General features: G+C 38.6%; 3 protein-coding genes across 5 annotated transcripts in view; 1 reads left to right on the top strand and 2 right to left on the bottom strand.

Moving 5' to 3' along the window:
• Window positions 1-393: 393 nt before the first annotated feature.
• On the bottom strand, window positions 394-4102 carry LOC138187535 (uncharacterized). Its single transcript, XM_069128441.1, has 5 exons — window positions 3910-4102; window positions 2999-3234; window positions 2583-2802; window positions 1761-2104; window positions 394-1332 (listed from the first exon to the last, which is right to left on the bottom strand). Exons 1-5 carry the CDS (start codon window positions 4035-4037, stop codon window positions 1022-1024), a joined length of 1239 nt encoding a protein of 412 aa, XP_068984542.1. The 5' UTR covers window positions 4038-4102; the 3' UTR covers window positions 394-1021.
• Window positions 4103-4147: 45 nt separating this feature from the next.
• Window positions 4148-7896, bottom strand: LOC138187534 (uncharacterized). The gene is made up of 2 exons (XM_069128439.1): window positions 6614-7896; window positions 4148-5109 (listed from the first exon to the last, which is right to left on the bottom strand). The coding sequence occupies exons 1-2, from the start codon at window positions 7545-7547 to the stop codon at window positions 4778-4780; spliced, it is 1266 nt and encodes a 421-aa protein (XP_068984540.1). The 5' UTR covers window positions 7548-7896; the 3' UTR covers window positions 4148-4777.
• Window positions 7897-15851: 7955 nt separating this feature from the next.
• stac (C2 and C2B_Munc13-like domain-containing protein staccato) overlaps window positions 15852-17041 on the top strand; it is a 36864-nt gene continuing 35674 nt past the window's right edge. For 2 of the 3 annotated variants that reach the window (XM_069129119.1, XM_069129118.1), the window contains exon 1: window positions 15853-16813. In XM_069129119.1, coding sequence (XP_068985220.1) covers window positions 16098-16813 — 716 coding nt within the window. In that variant the 5' untranslated portion in view covers window positions 15853-16097. Of the gene's footprint in view, window positions 16814-17041 lie in introns of all 3 variants that reach the window. The other variant, XM_069129117.1, reaches the window with a different exon arrangement.

The raw sequence follows: 17041 nt of genomic DNA, 5'->3' as shown, positions 1-17041 counted from the left end.
CTTGGAAATGAAATTGGAATACACTGCGGGATACTTCCATGTCGCAGAATCATTATTCATCCATTACCTTTCTCTCCAACTCTTCCCAACGTGCTTCCACTTTCACCAAATTATTCTTCTCCCTAGGAAAGTCTTAAAAATCGATCTAAGAGGTACGGAATATCATTTTCCTCCGATTCCTTCTACCATTTTGCCTCTTCTGTCAAACAACTTTCTAATCTAATAATATTTCAAAAATCAATCGCAACAATAAGGAATAATATGAGGACGAGATAAAGTAGACTGGGCTCGGTGCACAGATTCGAGGATTTATTCTTCTTGCGAACATGTACGCGTACATGTGTACACAGAAATCGTAATCGAAATCGTGGGTGTCTTGTATATACAGTCGATTTCGTGCCGAGGGGAACGGTGATATTACCATTTAGAAGATCGTCGAACACCGAAGACGTGAAGCAAAAGATTTCTTTTTCTGACGGTCACGTTTAAACTCTAATCGATTTCACCTAATGCGTATGTACATCGTGCAACTAACGTTAGCCTCGGACAATACGTACAGTGTAACATCTACAAGACCCGAGAGGACAGTTACAAAAATATATATTACACAACCAGTAGAAGGGAAACGATCGAATAGGAGCGATTCTTTTCTTTTTTTTTTCTTTTTTCTTTTTATTCTTTGCTCTACGATGGCCTTTCCGTTGCTCTCGTGGATCGAGTCTCTCACGTTGATGAGTTGCAACGAAATGGACTTTGTTTCTACCTTGTTCGACACACACATCCTTAAACAGCGATACAGGGACGAATTCCTTATACGAAAATAGTCGCGAGAATCGCATGGAAACGAGGGAAAGGATTTTCGATCCTGAAATGTTACTAGAATGTTCGTGGGATTGCTTCGATGATTGAATTCTTTTCACACGATTCGATTCGATATTTTTTTCTCGAGTCCAACGCTTGTACAATCTTCTCGGTTCGTTGTTCTTCTTCTTTGATCTCCCGAAGAGTGAAAAACGCGATTTTATTCGACGTGTCGAAAAGATGTACGCGTAGTACCGTGAGAAGTGTGCAACGACCGTTTCAATTTTTCCGTGTACGCGTCCGTAAGTTTTCTTTGGTATCTCGATAAGGATCGCGGATAGTCGGTCGAGAGCTTGTCCTGGCTTTGCTCTGGCACCTCGTAAATAGTTGGGGATTTTACTTCGCGGGATCTGCGCGATTTCATGGTGTATAAGGGCGACGGGATGTCAGTGGCACCGCAGGGATCCTTGGAGTTGTACCTCACGTTGCAGCGGCCGCAGAATGTTTGCTCGTGGTTCTCGGACTCGTCGCCTGAACATTTGAAAGAAGAAATGGTAATCGGTCAAAAGAAATTGTGGCTTGCTTGACACGAGTATTTTATCGTTTCTATTTTATAATTTACTATGTCTGTTCATTAACGTAAGTACTACAAAGTTTAATTAGAATCAAAATCTTACATTGTTTCATTTATGCATATACTATATTGACAGTATATTTTTATGCAAAGTCATATCTTTGAAAATATTATTTGAGAAGTACAGATTCTACAGAAAAATATTTCACCTGTCAAATATTTACCCGCGCAATTTTTCACTTTAAAATTTCGTATAAATGCGCAAAGCTTTCAGTATGATCCATGTATTCCATGACACGGTATAATGAAATACAAAATACAATGCCCAAAATTCCAAAATATAACGATACAATATCAAAAAGCAGAGTTAAATACAGAATCTTACCGATTGGTCCCTTGATAGGAATATTCGCGCAATCGTCGAATCTACAGCTATTCTTCAGAGGCGGTTCGTTCTTTTTGCTCGACAGGTTACCACAACGATTGCACCTTTTCGTTCTGTTCAACTCCGACTCTATCAGCCGATCCACATCCGGTTTAGTACGGGCTCGTCGAGTCGAATGGATCAACGTCGTCGCGTTGTCGTACCGATCAGGTTCGTTTCTCGATGACGACCATTGACGATAGTTCGCAGGTTGCCGCCTCGGCGGACTTTTCAGCGACGTTCGGACGAAGTCTTCTTCTGATAAGGGCTCGGGTTCCTCGTGCTCAGCTACGTTGCGGTAGTACCTAACCGGAACTACGTTTCAAAATAACGATCTTCCATTTCGAATCGAAGATCTTTAACTTGCTTCATAAATGAAACGAGTCCCGTTCATCAAATAATTTCAACACTATGGTTTGATTCTTAACAGTGATATTCTTCTTCCATTGGTTTGAATTTATTGTTAGAAAAATGTCTGATTTTATCGTTATGTGTGCAGGGTTTAAATTGTGCGTATATAAATATAATTTATGAGCAATGTAATTCTAATATGCTTCTAAAATCTGGTATCACACTTCAAAAACGTACTAAATTTATTCGAATAGTGCGAAGACGATGTTTTCAACTAAAACTTCAAAGTGTGTTTATGGAAGTGTCTAATGTAAAATGATGAAAACAGACGATGATTGTAAGAATCAAAGGCTACTAAATTAGTAAGTAAAATAACACGGAAGTGTCAACCTCCTTAAGATCAAAACATTTTCAAAGAATTTCCGATCTTACCTGGGGGATGAAGGATGATTGTGTATCATAGCCACATGTTGCTGGTAACGAAGTTTTCGCGTATCTGGCTGCTGCTCTACGCTTCCCCATCGCTGTTGTCGCAGCAATGCCTCTGTTTTACCTCCTCTCGGAGATCTATGAGTCTGCAGTGACCCGTCAGACTCGTCGTCTATTTCATCGTCCGCTTCTTGTTCCTCGTAATCCTTGTTCAACAATTCAGCTGGCACTTCGCGATCGTCCTCTGCCACGAAAAATTCCAAGTTTTATAAACCCTCTCTCTCTTTCCCCCTCTCTCTCTCTTTCCATATGTTGTATTTCATAGCATCACGAAAATTATAGTATGTTATTTGTATCGGATTACAAATACACAGAAATATAATTTAACTTAAGGAATTTGAAACTCAAATAAAATAAACCTGTAAGTTCCTCTTCAACGTCTTCTACTATATGGCCTTCTATAAGATTTCCTAATCCTTCGTCGGTAAATTTCAATTTATCGATATCTCCCAGCTCATCGTCATAATGGGTCTTCACCTTCGATGAAAATTTCGAGGAATAACTCGAGGAATGTTTATCTCGGTTGGGTTTAGAATGAGCCCGGATATGCGGTGCGTCGGTACTGTGAACCGACGTGTTCTTCGGGTACGTCAGACTGGAACATACGTGACTCTTCTGTGGCTTGTAAGAAGTCGACGAGGAATAGTAGTTCGTGGTCGATTCCGGATTCCTTAAGAAGATTCCCATGAGAAAGTGTTTTTCCTAGCTTCTGGCGAAAGTTATGTTTAAATCGCTTTAGGAATAGAATTCTTTGACCCTGTGTAATAGTACACCTACACACAATTTCATTAATCCTATATAATATGGAATATTGTTGTACTATAACCATAAAAAGTAAGCGAAAGATTAGAGAAGACGTCACTTTATTAATATAAAAATCAAGTTTAAATGAGTTAAGATTGGAATATTTGAATAGCTAAAATAAAAATAAAGGGGAAATGCAGTTTTATAATATTATAGTATCCCAGAGTTAGGCGAAATCTTTGAAACTCGTTGAATGAATATGTTATTCATAGAATATATAAACCATAAGAATATCATAAACCATAGAAATCTTGCATAAATCATTTATATAAAATATACGTTTTATTTTTATTAACTATTTAATTACGATGTTTTTTCTATTTCCACTATTTTTTATATTTTTTATAAACTAGTAGTATTCTATTAAACAATACGTGTAATTTTAAAGATGGGGGTTAGAAGAATTACATTTCCAAATTTTCCTAGAAATATCAAAGAAACATTGATTAGACGTTCAAATACTCACTTGCTGATTTTACTAATTGGAAAAGACTGACTCCTCTTCTGCGTATGTCTCCAGCACGAATCAGGAAGATCCCTCGTGTTAAGATGCGAGTGGATGCATTTTGACTTGTAATTTTCTACTTGTTTCATCGTTAAATTTCGTCGTTCGTCCACAGCGTCCGGGAAAGAATCGTGGAACAGTAATCCTTTCACTTCTACACTTATTAGACGATAATTTACATATTTCGTTTAAAAAATTGTGTCTTTTATTTCCTCATGGCGCAATGGTGTCGATAAAACACCAAAGATCGAACAGTAAAATGAATCAATCAATCCTATCTTCCTTTCCAACAAGGCTCACGAATCCTTCAAAATCTTCATTGAAAATCCATCCAAGATCTCAATATTCAAAAGCAAACGAATCGTTTCCTCCTCCGATTACATCAATTGCAACATTGAGTTTATCTTTGCTAAACCTTCGTTCAAAACCGCACGAACCTGATTTCCAGTTTAATATCCTCAAAATCTACAACTTCCTCCACGAGACTATCAACGTTCTACGTTGCTGCAACCTTTCTCTTCATGTTCCACACGAAATCAATCTAACCTCAAAAGGACCGACCTCAAAGTCTTCGCAAGAATCAGAGACTCATCCGAGGGAGTTGGAAACGAAGGAACACTTATTTGGAAATACGATCGAACGTATTCGGTAGAATCCTTTTGAAAAATGGTCAAAGCGCGTCGAAGCCGCGAGAGAATCGTCCTTGGCCGTCGATCAAGCCCTCCTCGAACGCGAGCAGTCGAATATTTCTAAGATCGGAAAACGGAAGAAGCAGGGGGGGAACGAAGAAACGAAGTGGTGCTTCTCGATCGAGGAACGCGGTCTCTTTTCACCATTTGTCGGTCTCGTTACTGTCCTCGTGTTCCAGCGAAGAGTTCAGCGACCGTTGGAACTCGTGCACCCTTTGGCTCTGTTGCTCGTGATGATGTTTCCTCCACTTGATGCGTCGATTTTGGAACCACACCTTCACCTGGGCCTCGGTCAGCCTGAGTGCGTGCGCCAGGTACAACCTCTCCGGCCCGACCATGTACTGTTGTCGCGCGAATTCTCCCTCCAATCGTTCCAGCTGTTCCGCAGTGAAGATCGTACGCACCCTCTTCAGCTTGCCGCCGCCGCCGGAGCACGAGCTTGAACCGCCGTTCTTCGTCCCGCCTTCCTGACCTACGATTCGATCTTTTATGTAGAGAAAAGTAATCCTTTCTGAATATATGATTTTTTTTTATTTTGTTTCTTTTCTTCGATTGCCAGGTGCATGATATTTATAGACTGATCGCTTCTTTGAGATTAGCACAACTCGGGGTGGTAAAATTTCTTCGTGATATTTTTCTGGTTGATGATTCAATTTTTTTATGTGGAGAGCGATACGCGTTATATTTGGAAACTGAGGTGATTGAATTCAATTTTAGCAATTGAATTTATGTTATTTTCTTTAACACATTCGGGAGCTGCAATTTTATGGACATATTAAAACAGAGAATTGCAAGTTTTGCTTTGGAATTTTTAAAATCTTTTAGTTTAGGATTCTTTGTAATTAATGGAAGAATGCGAATTTCCATAGTTTCTTTTCAAATATTGTACATTGTGCCACTGATTATGTTTATTATTCGTGATATTCTAATCATAAAGAAATGTAGTATTGTAATTATGTACGTATTCATGCAATGAAATTTTCCTTGTACGATAATCTATGTATATTTTATAATATCTGTCATCTATGCCATAGGCGAATTCAAGCTTGTTATACAATTTATTAGTATTGGTAATTTGTAATCTGTGTCTATTGATTTAATTTTAAATTAGAATGTCAAATTGAAAAAATATATATTTGATGATGGAAGATGGATGATGGAATAATAATTACTAATTATCTATTAACTACCGAGAATGTTATACTATTTGTCAATATGATAAACAGATACTTTTTAAAATACGACGATATTTTCCTAGTAATACGATGGGAAAGGTTTCGAGATGCTACAATGTCGATTTGCTTGAGAAATTATCAAAATTTGTGATATTCCTCGATTCTTTCTCAGGTTAACGAGAATTTTGCAGATCATGAGCACGATTGACAGCAAGATTTTCACCACAGCTATCGTCACGCTATTTGCATTTGTTTTTAGCGAAAATACACCTGAAGTTTGATAGAACTAATTTACAGGAAGCTGTTTTAATAATAATCTACCGAAGATTTGTATATATAATTGAATCATTCTTCAGTTCTCACTACTTTAATTAATTTTCATAATGTACCTGCGCTAAAAAATAGTTAATAACTGTATTTCTAACTATATAAACAAATAACAAATATAGTAAACGCGTTGTAGTGTGACAATATCCTTGACAATTAATTTTAATATGCTATTAAATAATGTACGATTTATTTTTATGATGAATCTAAAACTACAACTCTACACTCTACAAATTCGGATTATTGTACTGTATAAAATGATCAAAATTCAACTATCAGATTTGGAGTTTCACGATGCAATGAAAATCTCTGTATTTCAAAACTTTAAAAAGATCAGGAGCATACAAGAATCAAACTTCGAATGACTAGAATTCATTCGATAATTTCACTTAAAATTCCTACGATTCTCCCGTCATGAAACTCATGCAACATGCAACAATCTCAAAAAACCATCAAAAACGTCATTTCAAACACCTTGATGCTTTCTGTATTGTTGCTGCTGACTCCGTTTCTCCCTGGGATTATTCCTCAAGCCAAGAATCGCGTCGATAGTAAACGACTTAGCCTGTTGTTGCTGTTGCTGCTGCGAGTGCTGCATCTGTGTGATAGAATGCGGATGTGGTATCTGCGTGGACAAATTTTGTGCCGAGAGATCGGCTCCCAACAAGTGCGATCTTCTCATACGTTCCAACGCGATAGCTTCCAAATCCTGGTTCCTCGGTTGCATTTGCATACTTTTCAACTCATTATGCTCTAATATCGGTGGATTTTCCAGCAATCCAGCTCCCCCTCGAAGTCTCTCCAGAGCAAAATTCCCAATGTGGCTATCCCTCATCCTATCCAACGACAGATTAAACTCCTTCATTCGATCCAGACTGTAATTCTTCAGCAATCCAAAGTCCTTGATATCCTTCTCTGACACAGCAAAATTCAAATCCTTGCCGTACCTATCGAGAGACAACGTTGCGTGAGCATTTTTGTGCCTGTTCTCGCGAAGATTGAACAGCAAATCCTTGGCCGTCGGATTCTTGGTCCTGCACAGGTTAGCCGTTTCCAGAGACTCGTCATTTTCACTAGATCTGTCCAAGGGATAGGCCATCTCGTTTAAACTACCGGCAATGTAACCAAAATCCTTGCCCTTGTTCAGTGATAGTGGAAGGTTCCTGCTACTATTTTCAAATTCGTCGAAGGACGAACGAATAGAGGTTCTACCAGGTTCCAACCCTAGATGGAAGTCTTTAGGTTCAATCGCAGGATCTTCCTTTGACTTGTCCACAGATAAGTTCAGTTCCTTGATGCGTTCGTAGTCCTGGAAGGCTCTCAATTGGCTCTCCGAATGACTGCTTTCGCTCCTGCAGTCGGACAAATCCTCGACGGTCAATCTTGCCGACGGATCGTTCGGCTCCATACTCGTCCAAAGTATTCCTATTTGCAAACTCACTTTTCAACCTCAAAACTCGAAGTCCAACAAATCAACAAATCAATCTTCCAAGTCCAACTACTTTGATGTCAAACAATATCTTTCTTTGACACAAATATTACGGCGAACCATACCACGAATCGTCCATGTTTCTAAAAGTTAATGCCAGATTAATCTACCTCGGTCCCGCAGTTTCCGAACAATTTTTCCGTCACCACGTCCACGTCGTCGAAGTATCACGTCACGAAGATGCAACTCGATCGTAGAACCGTGTTTGCCGCACCGACATCACAGTGCAAACGATTCCGACTATACGAGTTAGGTGGCGAAACACGGTATCGGCGAACACACGGGAGAGAAGGGCAAAACACGAGGAACCGAACTGGAACGATACGAGGGATGGCCTCGAAGGATGGTCTCACCGCGCTGGCGCTGAACGGCGTCCCAGGATAATGATGTCAGGCACGAGGATCACCGCTATCAGAGAGGGTTGGCGAGCAGGACTAAGGATATCCGGCTAATGATCCCGTACGTGACGAGGGGGGTATTCACCCGGCGGTATCCAACTCCCCTGCACCCCGTTCGCCACTTTCCTGGCAATCAGTCCGACGTTGTGTTTCACCTCCGCAACCCCCAAATGGACCGCAGAATACCCCCTCGCCACGGTCAATATTTTTTCATTCGACCAGGCTAGCCTACGGCGGGGTTGTTCGAGGAATTCTGATTGGCCGAACGCTGCCATCACCATACAGCTAGACCACGCCTACAGGGAACATTGTGGGGGTTATTTGCCGGGAGTCTGTTACTTTTTTTCCACCCTCCACCTCAAACAATCCAGCCACGAGCAGCAGAAGCTCGAGCAGCAGCAGCTTTCAAGGCCCGTGTTACACTCGTTCTTCCTCTAGCTGCTGTTCTAGGCCTCCCCCCCCCGACCATCCCCCATTAATAAGCTTTCACCCCCGTGTACAGAGATCCGTCTCATCCTCTCTGACTTGGTCGTCACACAGACACAACTGGGTACAGGGTGGTGAGGAGGGTGGTTTTGTAGGGATGAGAGGCTGTCTCGCGTCTTCCACTCGGTAGCTCGATTGTCTGTGCTCGTCGACGATGTCACCGCGTCTAAGACGTTCCCGGTAATTAGGTGGTCGCGTTCTAATGATGATGAGGTCGTTTAATTTTGTCCCGGTGATCTTTCTTGCCTCCAACGAGCAGGATTGAGATAGTCGACGATGCTGAAGGATTCACTCGGCTGATTTCGGTGAAGATGATTTTAGTTAGGCGGCTTTGTTGTATGGCAACGCGAAATTTATATTTCTTCTGTCTTTCGTTTCTTTCTCTTTCACTTTTTCAATCAAGGGGATGGAAAAGTGAACGTTGTGATTTTAAAACTGTGAATATAAATGACGAATTCTGTAAAAATTTTGTCACCTTAGGTAGAAAAATCATTTCTTCGCTGAAAGTTTCTATCGCTTTCATTTTTACTCGACAGAAACACGTAGCTAAATACGTAGTTCGTCACGTTGTTATAAAACGTGTTTTTGTAAACTGTACGATCTATATAATAACGAACAAAAGATTTGTTATTTGATTTTTACTATCAAATTTGTATTTGAGAATGTCGTTATATTATTCGCGAATAATCGAAAATCATCAAGTTGCTATTGTGCGCGGATCCTTCAAGAGCTAGAGCAAACACGGTTTTCCTAATTGCTCCTTTCCAGCCTGAATCTTCATCCGCAATCCCCTCATTAGACGTTGACGGGTATGCGGGAATTTCAGTGCCTCGGAAAACCTCTAAGGAGCTCAAGTTCAAGAGCAAGAGCTTAATTACGATAATGTTTTATGTCGCTTGACTTTTCTCTTCTCCGTCATTATTTTATTACCTCCGTTTTACCTCGTTGCCAAATACGTCATAATTACTGATACGTCAGATTATAGTTTAATAATTAGCACACATATGTAATTAAGTATTCAATTATATAGGAGATCCTAACAATAGTAACTATCACGTGGGCGACGACAGACAAAGGAATCGAAAAGTTTTCTGGATAGTCATTTTTGATTACCATTACTTTTATAGAAAATTTCATTCTGTGTACAATTTCTAGGTATTTATTTATTTCGACATATATATGAATATAAATATTACGATACATTACAATATTAAAAAATTACGACTGTGGGATATTATTTTAAATATTCTATTTATAGAAGCAGAATATTACTAACATAGTGATAGTGCATTATTGGTTACCGTAATAGTTAAATTGTAACGTTCTATTAGCATTGAAATTGGCTGGTTTTCGTTGCATAAAATATAAGAAAATTATTCCCATATTAATTGCAAGCTTAAGCATGACACGAAATATTCTGTAATTTTTCAATAATTTAGCCAATATCCTAACAATTTACGGATTTTTAAGTTACGCTTTTTACAAACGGAATAATAAATCTCGTTTTAATGGACGAAGAGTTCAGCCCCCACGAAAAGTTCCACGGAGCCATTATGAAGTTGAGATTGAGCGATAAATCCGAAATTTACTTCGGCCGTGTCTTGCATATTTTAGAAACCGAATAATAGATCCGCGCGTAATTGCATCGTATATTTCCCGATGACGCTAAGTTCGCGTTCAACCATTTGAGTTGCTCAAGAAACGCCATAAAACTGAACGTTAAGCGCATTTCTAATTCACACATTACGTCGATCATGGTAGTTCAAATACATATAATTTTGTAAATTTCACCTATCGGAAGACCCTTCGTCTTCTTTGAAATCTAATTTATTTTTCCATCAATAATAGGAATTTCTATTAAGGAATACCTCAACTCAAATAAAATCTACGAAATTTATAGAATCAATTACATCTCTAAAAATTGCGTTATAGAATTCTATATGCTTATCTTTAAATCTTAAATCTGTTATGACGTATAATTTTGTAACATTCTAAATTTCTCCAACGAAAGACAACAAAACCATAACCACCCCCAAAATTAAATTACCAAAACGTTTTCTAGTATTAGTATTTATTCTATTCCACAATTCTTAATCCAAATTCACTTTCTCTATAACCCAATCAATCCACTTTCCAATAAATAATAAAAATCATTAACCAGAGATGCTCCATAATTTCTCATCGAATTGCGTAAAATCTAACGAATAAGATACAAATTCTCCAGAACTGTTCTACAAAGCACAATATCGTAAAATCCTTAACTCCTTCACCAAAGGGTAGGAAAATTACTCCGTTACACCCTAAACGCTATCGCTGTACAATTTCACGACTGTACATTTTAATTTCGATAACAACTCAACAACCCAACTTTTGCATCCGTACCCACTTACCAAGGCAACGATATTAGCAAACTCACCCTTTTGCAAGTTCTTACCCTGTCTCCACTATGTTCAGAACTGGTAATTATTAGCTTTCGACTGGAAGAAACTGGAGACACAGATCGAATGAGATCAGCGACAAATGTTTAAATTAAACGATGTTGCGCGCGCGCGCGCCAGCTTCCACGACGACGCGGTGCGACGGTGGGGGTTGGAAAGAATTTCTATTGAAGCACCGATAACCCACCCTCTTCGTGAGCCCGGCCAAATGACTTGCGACTCACCCTTATTACAGGCTGAAATTTATCACGGAAATTTCGGAGAGTATTTTACCCGGATAATTGCTCCGCTTTATAAGAGCCACCCTTACGAGCCAATATAGAAGACGAAGACGACGATCCAGCGAGTCTCGTTCGAGCCGCCGACGAAATTTCCCTTCGTCTTTAATTAGTCCTCGTTCCACGAGCTGGGAAAAATGAACACGCTCGGATGAACGAGTGATTTCATCTTCGAGATTATGGAGCTGCTCCTTCAGCAAAATTCTTCGTGCTTTCTTCGGTGGTTTCCGAATCTCATTTTTGGGCGCTTTTCGAGGAAACAGGGAATTATATGAAAAGGCAGATTAGTGGAATTGGTTTTGGTTTTGGATTAGTTGGATTGGAATTTATTGGAAGCGTAGAACTAACCATTTAGAAAGACCGGGGGAGAGAACAAAGCAGAAGTCGATTGATCAACTCCATTGAAGTCAATCAATTGATGTTTCGACAATTAAATGTTTATCGTTAATACCAGAATTAAGAAATTTTCAGGAAATAGGATTCAGTGTCAGGTTCAGCAGTATCAGCGTGGCTTCTCAGTGACTCATATATGATACGAATATTGTTAACATATCCATTCTTTGAAAATTTGGACATTTTATACGTCCATCATTACAGAAAAGTTATATCACCCAAGACGTTTGTGTTTATGCAGAGAGTGAGTTAGTAAAGATAATAAGCAGATTTCATATAAATTTCTCAAAGATTCCTATAACTTCTCCTATTTTTTATTCACGATCCTTATAACATTCGTCAATTCCTTAAACTCACTTTTGTTAGTGAAAATTACTCGAAACTTTAGGTAAGGTTCTTTCTCGAAATTTCCAAAATGAATCTCCTTACATCTCAGGCCGGAAATTCGCAAAACGAATCTCTCGAAATCGATGACTCTACAGAACCAACCACATAAATGCGGGACATCATCGAGCAATGACGGTGAAAATAGACTCGGCCGTTCTCGTCGATCAATCTCTCAGTTACGCATCGGCTCCTCGATCATCGTCGGGATCATTAATAAAGCAAACCGGCCATTGGCAAATTGGCCCTGGAAATCCTATCGTGTATCGCAATGCACCGCGTAAAATCCGCAAATATGCACGCGTACATCGCCTATGCACCCCGTTTTCTCCACCCTTTGCCGTTGTCCACCCTCTTTTCTCTGTTCGATGTAGATGTCACAGAGAGGATGCACACAAAACGGGCGCAGCCTCCGTTTCCCCGGCTGCTCTTCGGCATATTCTGCTGCCTTATCATCCTCTCCGCCCCTCCACAACTTCTCATTCCACGCGTGATATTAAAGCCAGGGCAATTAGCGGTGGGGGTTGCTAGAAGAGAGGGTGGAGGCCGAGGACGACAGTTTCAGCCGGTTCTTCCAGTCACGGATATAGCCGTGGTGGGGCTGTCTTGGATATGATTGGCTGTCAGACGGGGTTAATCCCGGGTCCGGCCACACCCCACCGCGTCTCAATCCACCTCCGTGGTGGCGATTTTGCGGCGCGGATGGCCGCGGGGGCGTACGGCGCGCGTCTTTCGAGACACGGTCACGGATTGATTGAGATCTTCGCCGTTGCGACCCGGTCGTCGAGAGGGAAATCTTGATGGACTCGCCGAGGAAACGTTCAACGTAAGCCTGATAGGGTTGAGGTAAGTGAGGAGTAAAGAGCATCGCGTAGCTTGCTAGCTTCCAGATTATCGGCTTGTTTTTGCGAGAATTCCTGAAGGTTGCTGCATGTTTGTGATTCTTAGGCAGGTATTTTGAGTGTTTTGCTTTTGGGGTTTTTGAAATTGTGCGAATTAATTATGAAAAAGGGATAATTATTCGGAATAGGCAACTCGTTGATTTTGATGAACTTAAAGTATGTAATCAAGGTCAACATTTTTGAATAACTTTACCCTATACGTGTATATAAAGCCGCCCGGGCTTATTATTAGAACTATAAGCAAAAGTATTTTTAGACCTATATACGTGTCCAGTTTATGACAAAGTAATGCCGTTCTAAGTATTATAGCTCACTATATATACACTTCTCGACTGGTTCCACATTTTTTCAATACAATCACAATAGCCGTGTCTCATTATAATGAAATTTCACGAAGTTTTGTATAACGCACATAAAAAGGTTGCTGGATGGTAATGAATTGTTCGTTTAATAGGGGCCGCGTAATAAAAGTGCTGGCGTAAGGAGAAAGGGAAAATGGAGGAAGAGGCAGGAAATGGAATCCAGGAACACGGGGGAACGGTGAGCGCTTGATGAGAAGGAAAATGAGGATTTTTCGTTCGAAAGATCACAAGGAGGTAATAATCGTCCTAGAGTTAGTTTCTTACGTTAATACTGTATAGAGATAATTCTCCTTAATCCGATTTCCGGCCTATAGCTTCGTTTTGTTATATGCCGTTGAATTTAAGCGTGGAATTCTTCTTCCATTTAATGCTTCTTGAATTTCGAATATCTTAGCTATAACATATATTCATTTCATTTTACTGTGGAATTCAGCATGAGAATTTCTATCCACAGGAACGAAATTATAATTTCCATCACCTATTAGCATACTGAGTTATTTTACAATCTCAAAGATATATCCAACTATCCACAGCAATCTACTCACTAATATTTAATCAGTTCCGTTTTAACTGTTAACGTATTTAGATTTTTTATAATCTCAAGGAAATATCATTCTATAGCAATTTATCAAAATTTAATTATTTTTTTTTTTAGTCAGTTAGTGGAAAATATTTCTATGATCAGCACGATTACAATATTTTTAGCGTATCTTCCTTCTGCTGACGTATGCGTGCCGTCACGTCAATTACAGCACAGTAATTGCAGCTGAACATTATTTTCTTTAAATAATGGAACACAGCTCAGTACCTCAATCTCTGCGGAGCGTGTCTCACTTGTCCGTCGTTCCTAGACGTCTTTCGACGAATACAACCGCGAGGAAGCGTAATTCTACCTGTAAGATGTTCGACTGGACATTTTTCAAACGGAAGCAGACTTCCCAATCAAAGATCGCGCACAACACCCACGGGAATACTTGGATCAGGTCATTCCCAAAAGTTCTCTGGGTGGGACTCACCTCAATGTGAGTACCATTGAATTTCAAATGCATAATATATCACAACACATTATTAACAGTATTTTACATTATTAATTATGATTTTTAATGTAATCTTGAAACAAAAAATCATTTTAAGCTCGCTTTTTGAGAATTTTTAAACCGAACTCCATCTCGCTTTTCTAAAAAAATATTTCCCTCTAATTTTTTAGGCACAATTGCTTGTTTTATTAATTAAAATTTTTTTACTCTTGCAAAAAAAAAGATAATAAAATTCTACAATTTAAACGTTTTTTTCGCTACGTAACTTCCACAATCTGTGATTTTGCAAAAATTGTGCAGAATGTTCCAATCGTTTAACGATCATGGATAAATGCTTGATTAAATTTGTCATTGTACTCGAATCCAAAGGTGATAATTGAAACGATGATAGTTTCAATTGCCTGTCTGAAAATTCCGGTTGTGCCTATCAAATGAAAATTGATCTTTTAAACGTCAGCTATCGTCGTTAACAATAATTTTACTTAAATTGCTGGTTACGTGAAATGTAATTTGAGTGATGTCACGATTATTATTGCTGTTAATGCAGAATCATACTTGACACACGCGCTCTTATCAGCATATTTTAGCGGTTAATATACAATGTTGAGGAAGGATGTCAGATTTCAGGCCGGAACTTTCAGCAGTATCATACTTCGGAGAATAACATCTATTTCCTTATTGTTATATTTATCACTTAATTATGACATGCATCATGGGGAAAAGAATGCGATATAGAGTGAAAAAGGGAGCAGTAAGTACGTGCTCGATTTCATTAGAATCGTGGTAATAATAGCGTTTTTCCCACATATGATTTCAGATTTAATATCCTAAGATCTATATATAACACGGTTACAAGCGATAGACATACGAGTACACTGTGGTTCAAGAGTATGTGAACACCAGTTCTATTTTTATTTTACTTTCCTTTAAAGAACCCAATCAGAATTAAAGAAAAATTAATAATTTTGAACCAATGTTCGAAATTTATTTTTATATCACTTTTTTTTGAAAGAACGCACTCAAAATTAAATTAAACTCCATAATGTCATAATAACGCTTGAAACGAGAGCTAATTTAAAAAATAAAATAATCACAAATAAAAATAGTAATCACTCTTTTGCCAATTTTCTTCCAAATTATGAAACATCCTATGTAACATCATATTTTCGTTCTACTTTCTTTAAAATGAACAATATAAACTCTCGATTTCAAAGCGACGGTAAAAATTTAAATCCTAGAATTCGACAAAGTATGATGGATATACTTAATCGAAGTCTTCGAGGGAAGGAAATTTTTTAAGAAACCTTAATGTACCAGAGGAACTTCTACAAGTCCTATTTCCGATGACTTACAGACTCAGTGCACAGTGTGTAATTTGTATGAGCAAACGTTTTTTAAGCAAATCGAAATCGGGGAACCCACCATCGGAGCTGGTGGGAAGTCATGAGTGCCCCTACTCCGAGTAGAACAGCTTGCGATCAACTACATACTATATAGTACTTCCATTTGGAGAACATTCACGTACTTAGTGTGAGTGTGGCTCGAGCTCAGTTCTACAGTTTTGCGCGCGCTATTCACACGAGCCACATTGTACCCTAAACCCCGAACAGTCATAACAACATAAATGAAACTGTCGTATTTGAAAGTGAAAATGAAGTCTTTAATACTCATCGCTTAACTGTGCCATAAACTTTTACACTTGCTTCGAGTAAAACATTCAAAAAATCATAACGTATCCTGGAACGAATATGTTATGAGTACTGAGAAAATTATACACCACTTTCTAAAACGATGTTAGCTATTTTTGAGAAGCTGAAATATCGTCGTAAGAAGTCGTCTAAACGTTTGTCTTTTAAGTCAACCGAGGTTAGAAACATAGTGCTAGAGTTTGAGAAAACAAAGGATAAGAAGAAGGTGTATAAAAATAAGTTTGCGTCGACTGGAATTAAAACCAACGTTTTCGGATATAGGAAAGCAAAGGATACAAAGGTTCGTAACAAAAAATATTTACCTTCTAAGTCAAGTGAGATCGAAAACGGTGTTCCAAAGTATAAGAAAACAAAGGATTCTCGTCCTTATAATGAAAAATATTTGTCTCCTAAATCGAGTGAGATTAAAAACAGTGCTTTGAAATATGAGATAACGAAAGACACGGAGGTGTATAATAAAGAATATTTGACAAATAAGAATTTATCGATTATGACTGACGACGAATTTGACTCATGTGTAGAAAATTCTTTTATTGGGATGAATTTAATGAAGAAGAAACCTAGCAAGGCTAATGATCTTTCGAGGAGAAGTTTAGACGAATATATAATTGTGAGTATCGAAGAAAAGCCTGCGACACTTATCACGAAGAACGTACATGATAATAGTGATTCAGAAAGCGTGAAGACGAGTATTGTCTCGGGGAAGAATTGCTGTACAGCATGTAACGATAGATGGTACAGGAGGTTCAAGCAACTAGTTTTGAGGACAAATAGGATTTCTCCTTGTGTGGTAACAGGGTGAGTGTAATTCACGAATATGGAAAATTTATTAATGATAAAATTTGTTAAGTGGTCAATTGTTAGATTATACTGGATTAGTAAGAAAAAATTCGTACGTTGAAAAATAAATTGTTTGAAATCTTTCTTTGGAGAAAATGCTGCAAAATAAAATTTTCTAATTGTACATACACGTATATCATGCGTGTCCCATCAAAGCATTGTGAATTATGAAAGTAAATTCATATA

Source organism: Bombus flavifrons, chromosome 15 (genome assembly GCF_040668555.2).
Source record: "Bombus flavifrons isolate JBK064 chromosome 15, iyBomFlav1_principal, whole genome shotgun sequence".
Taxonomy (NCBI): Eukaryota; Metazoa; Arthropoda; class Insecta; order Hymenoptera; family Apidae; genus Bombus; species Bombus flavifrons.
This window is presented reverse-complemented; position numbering and strand designations above follow the sequence as displayed.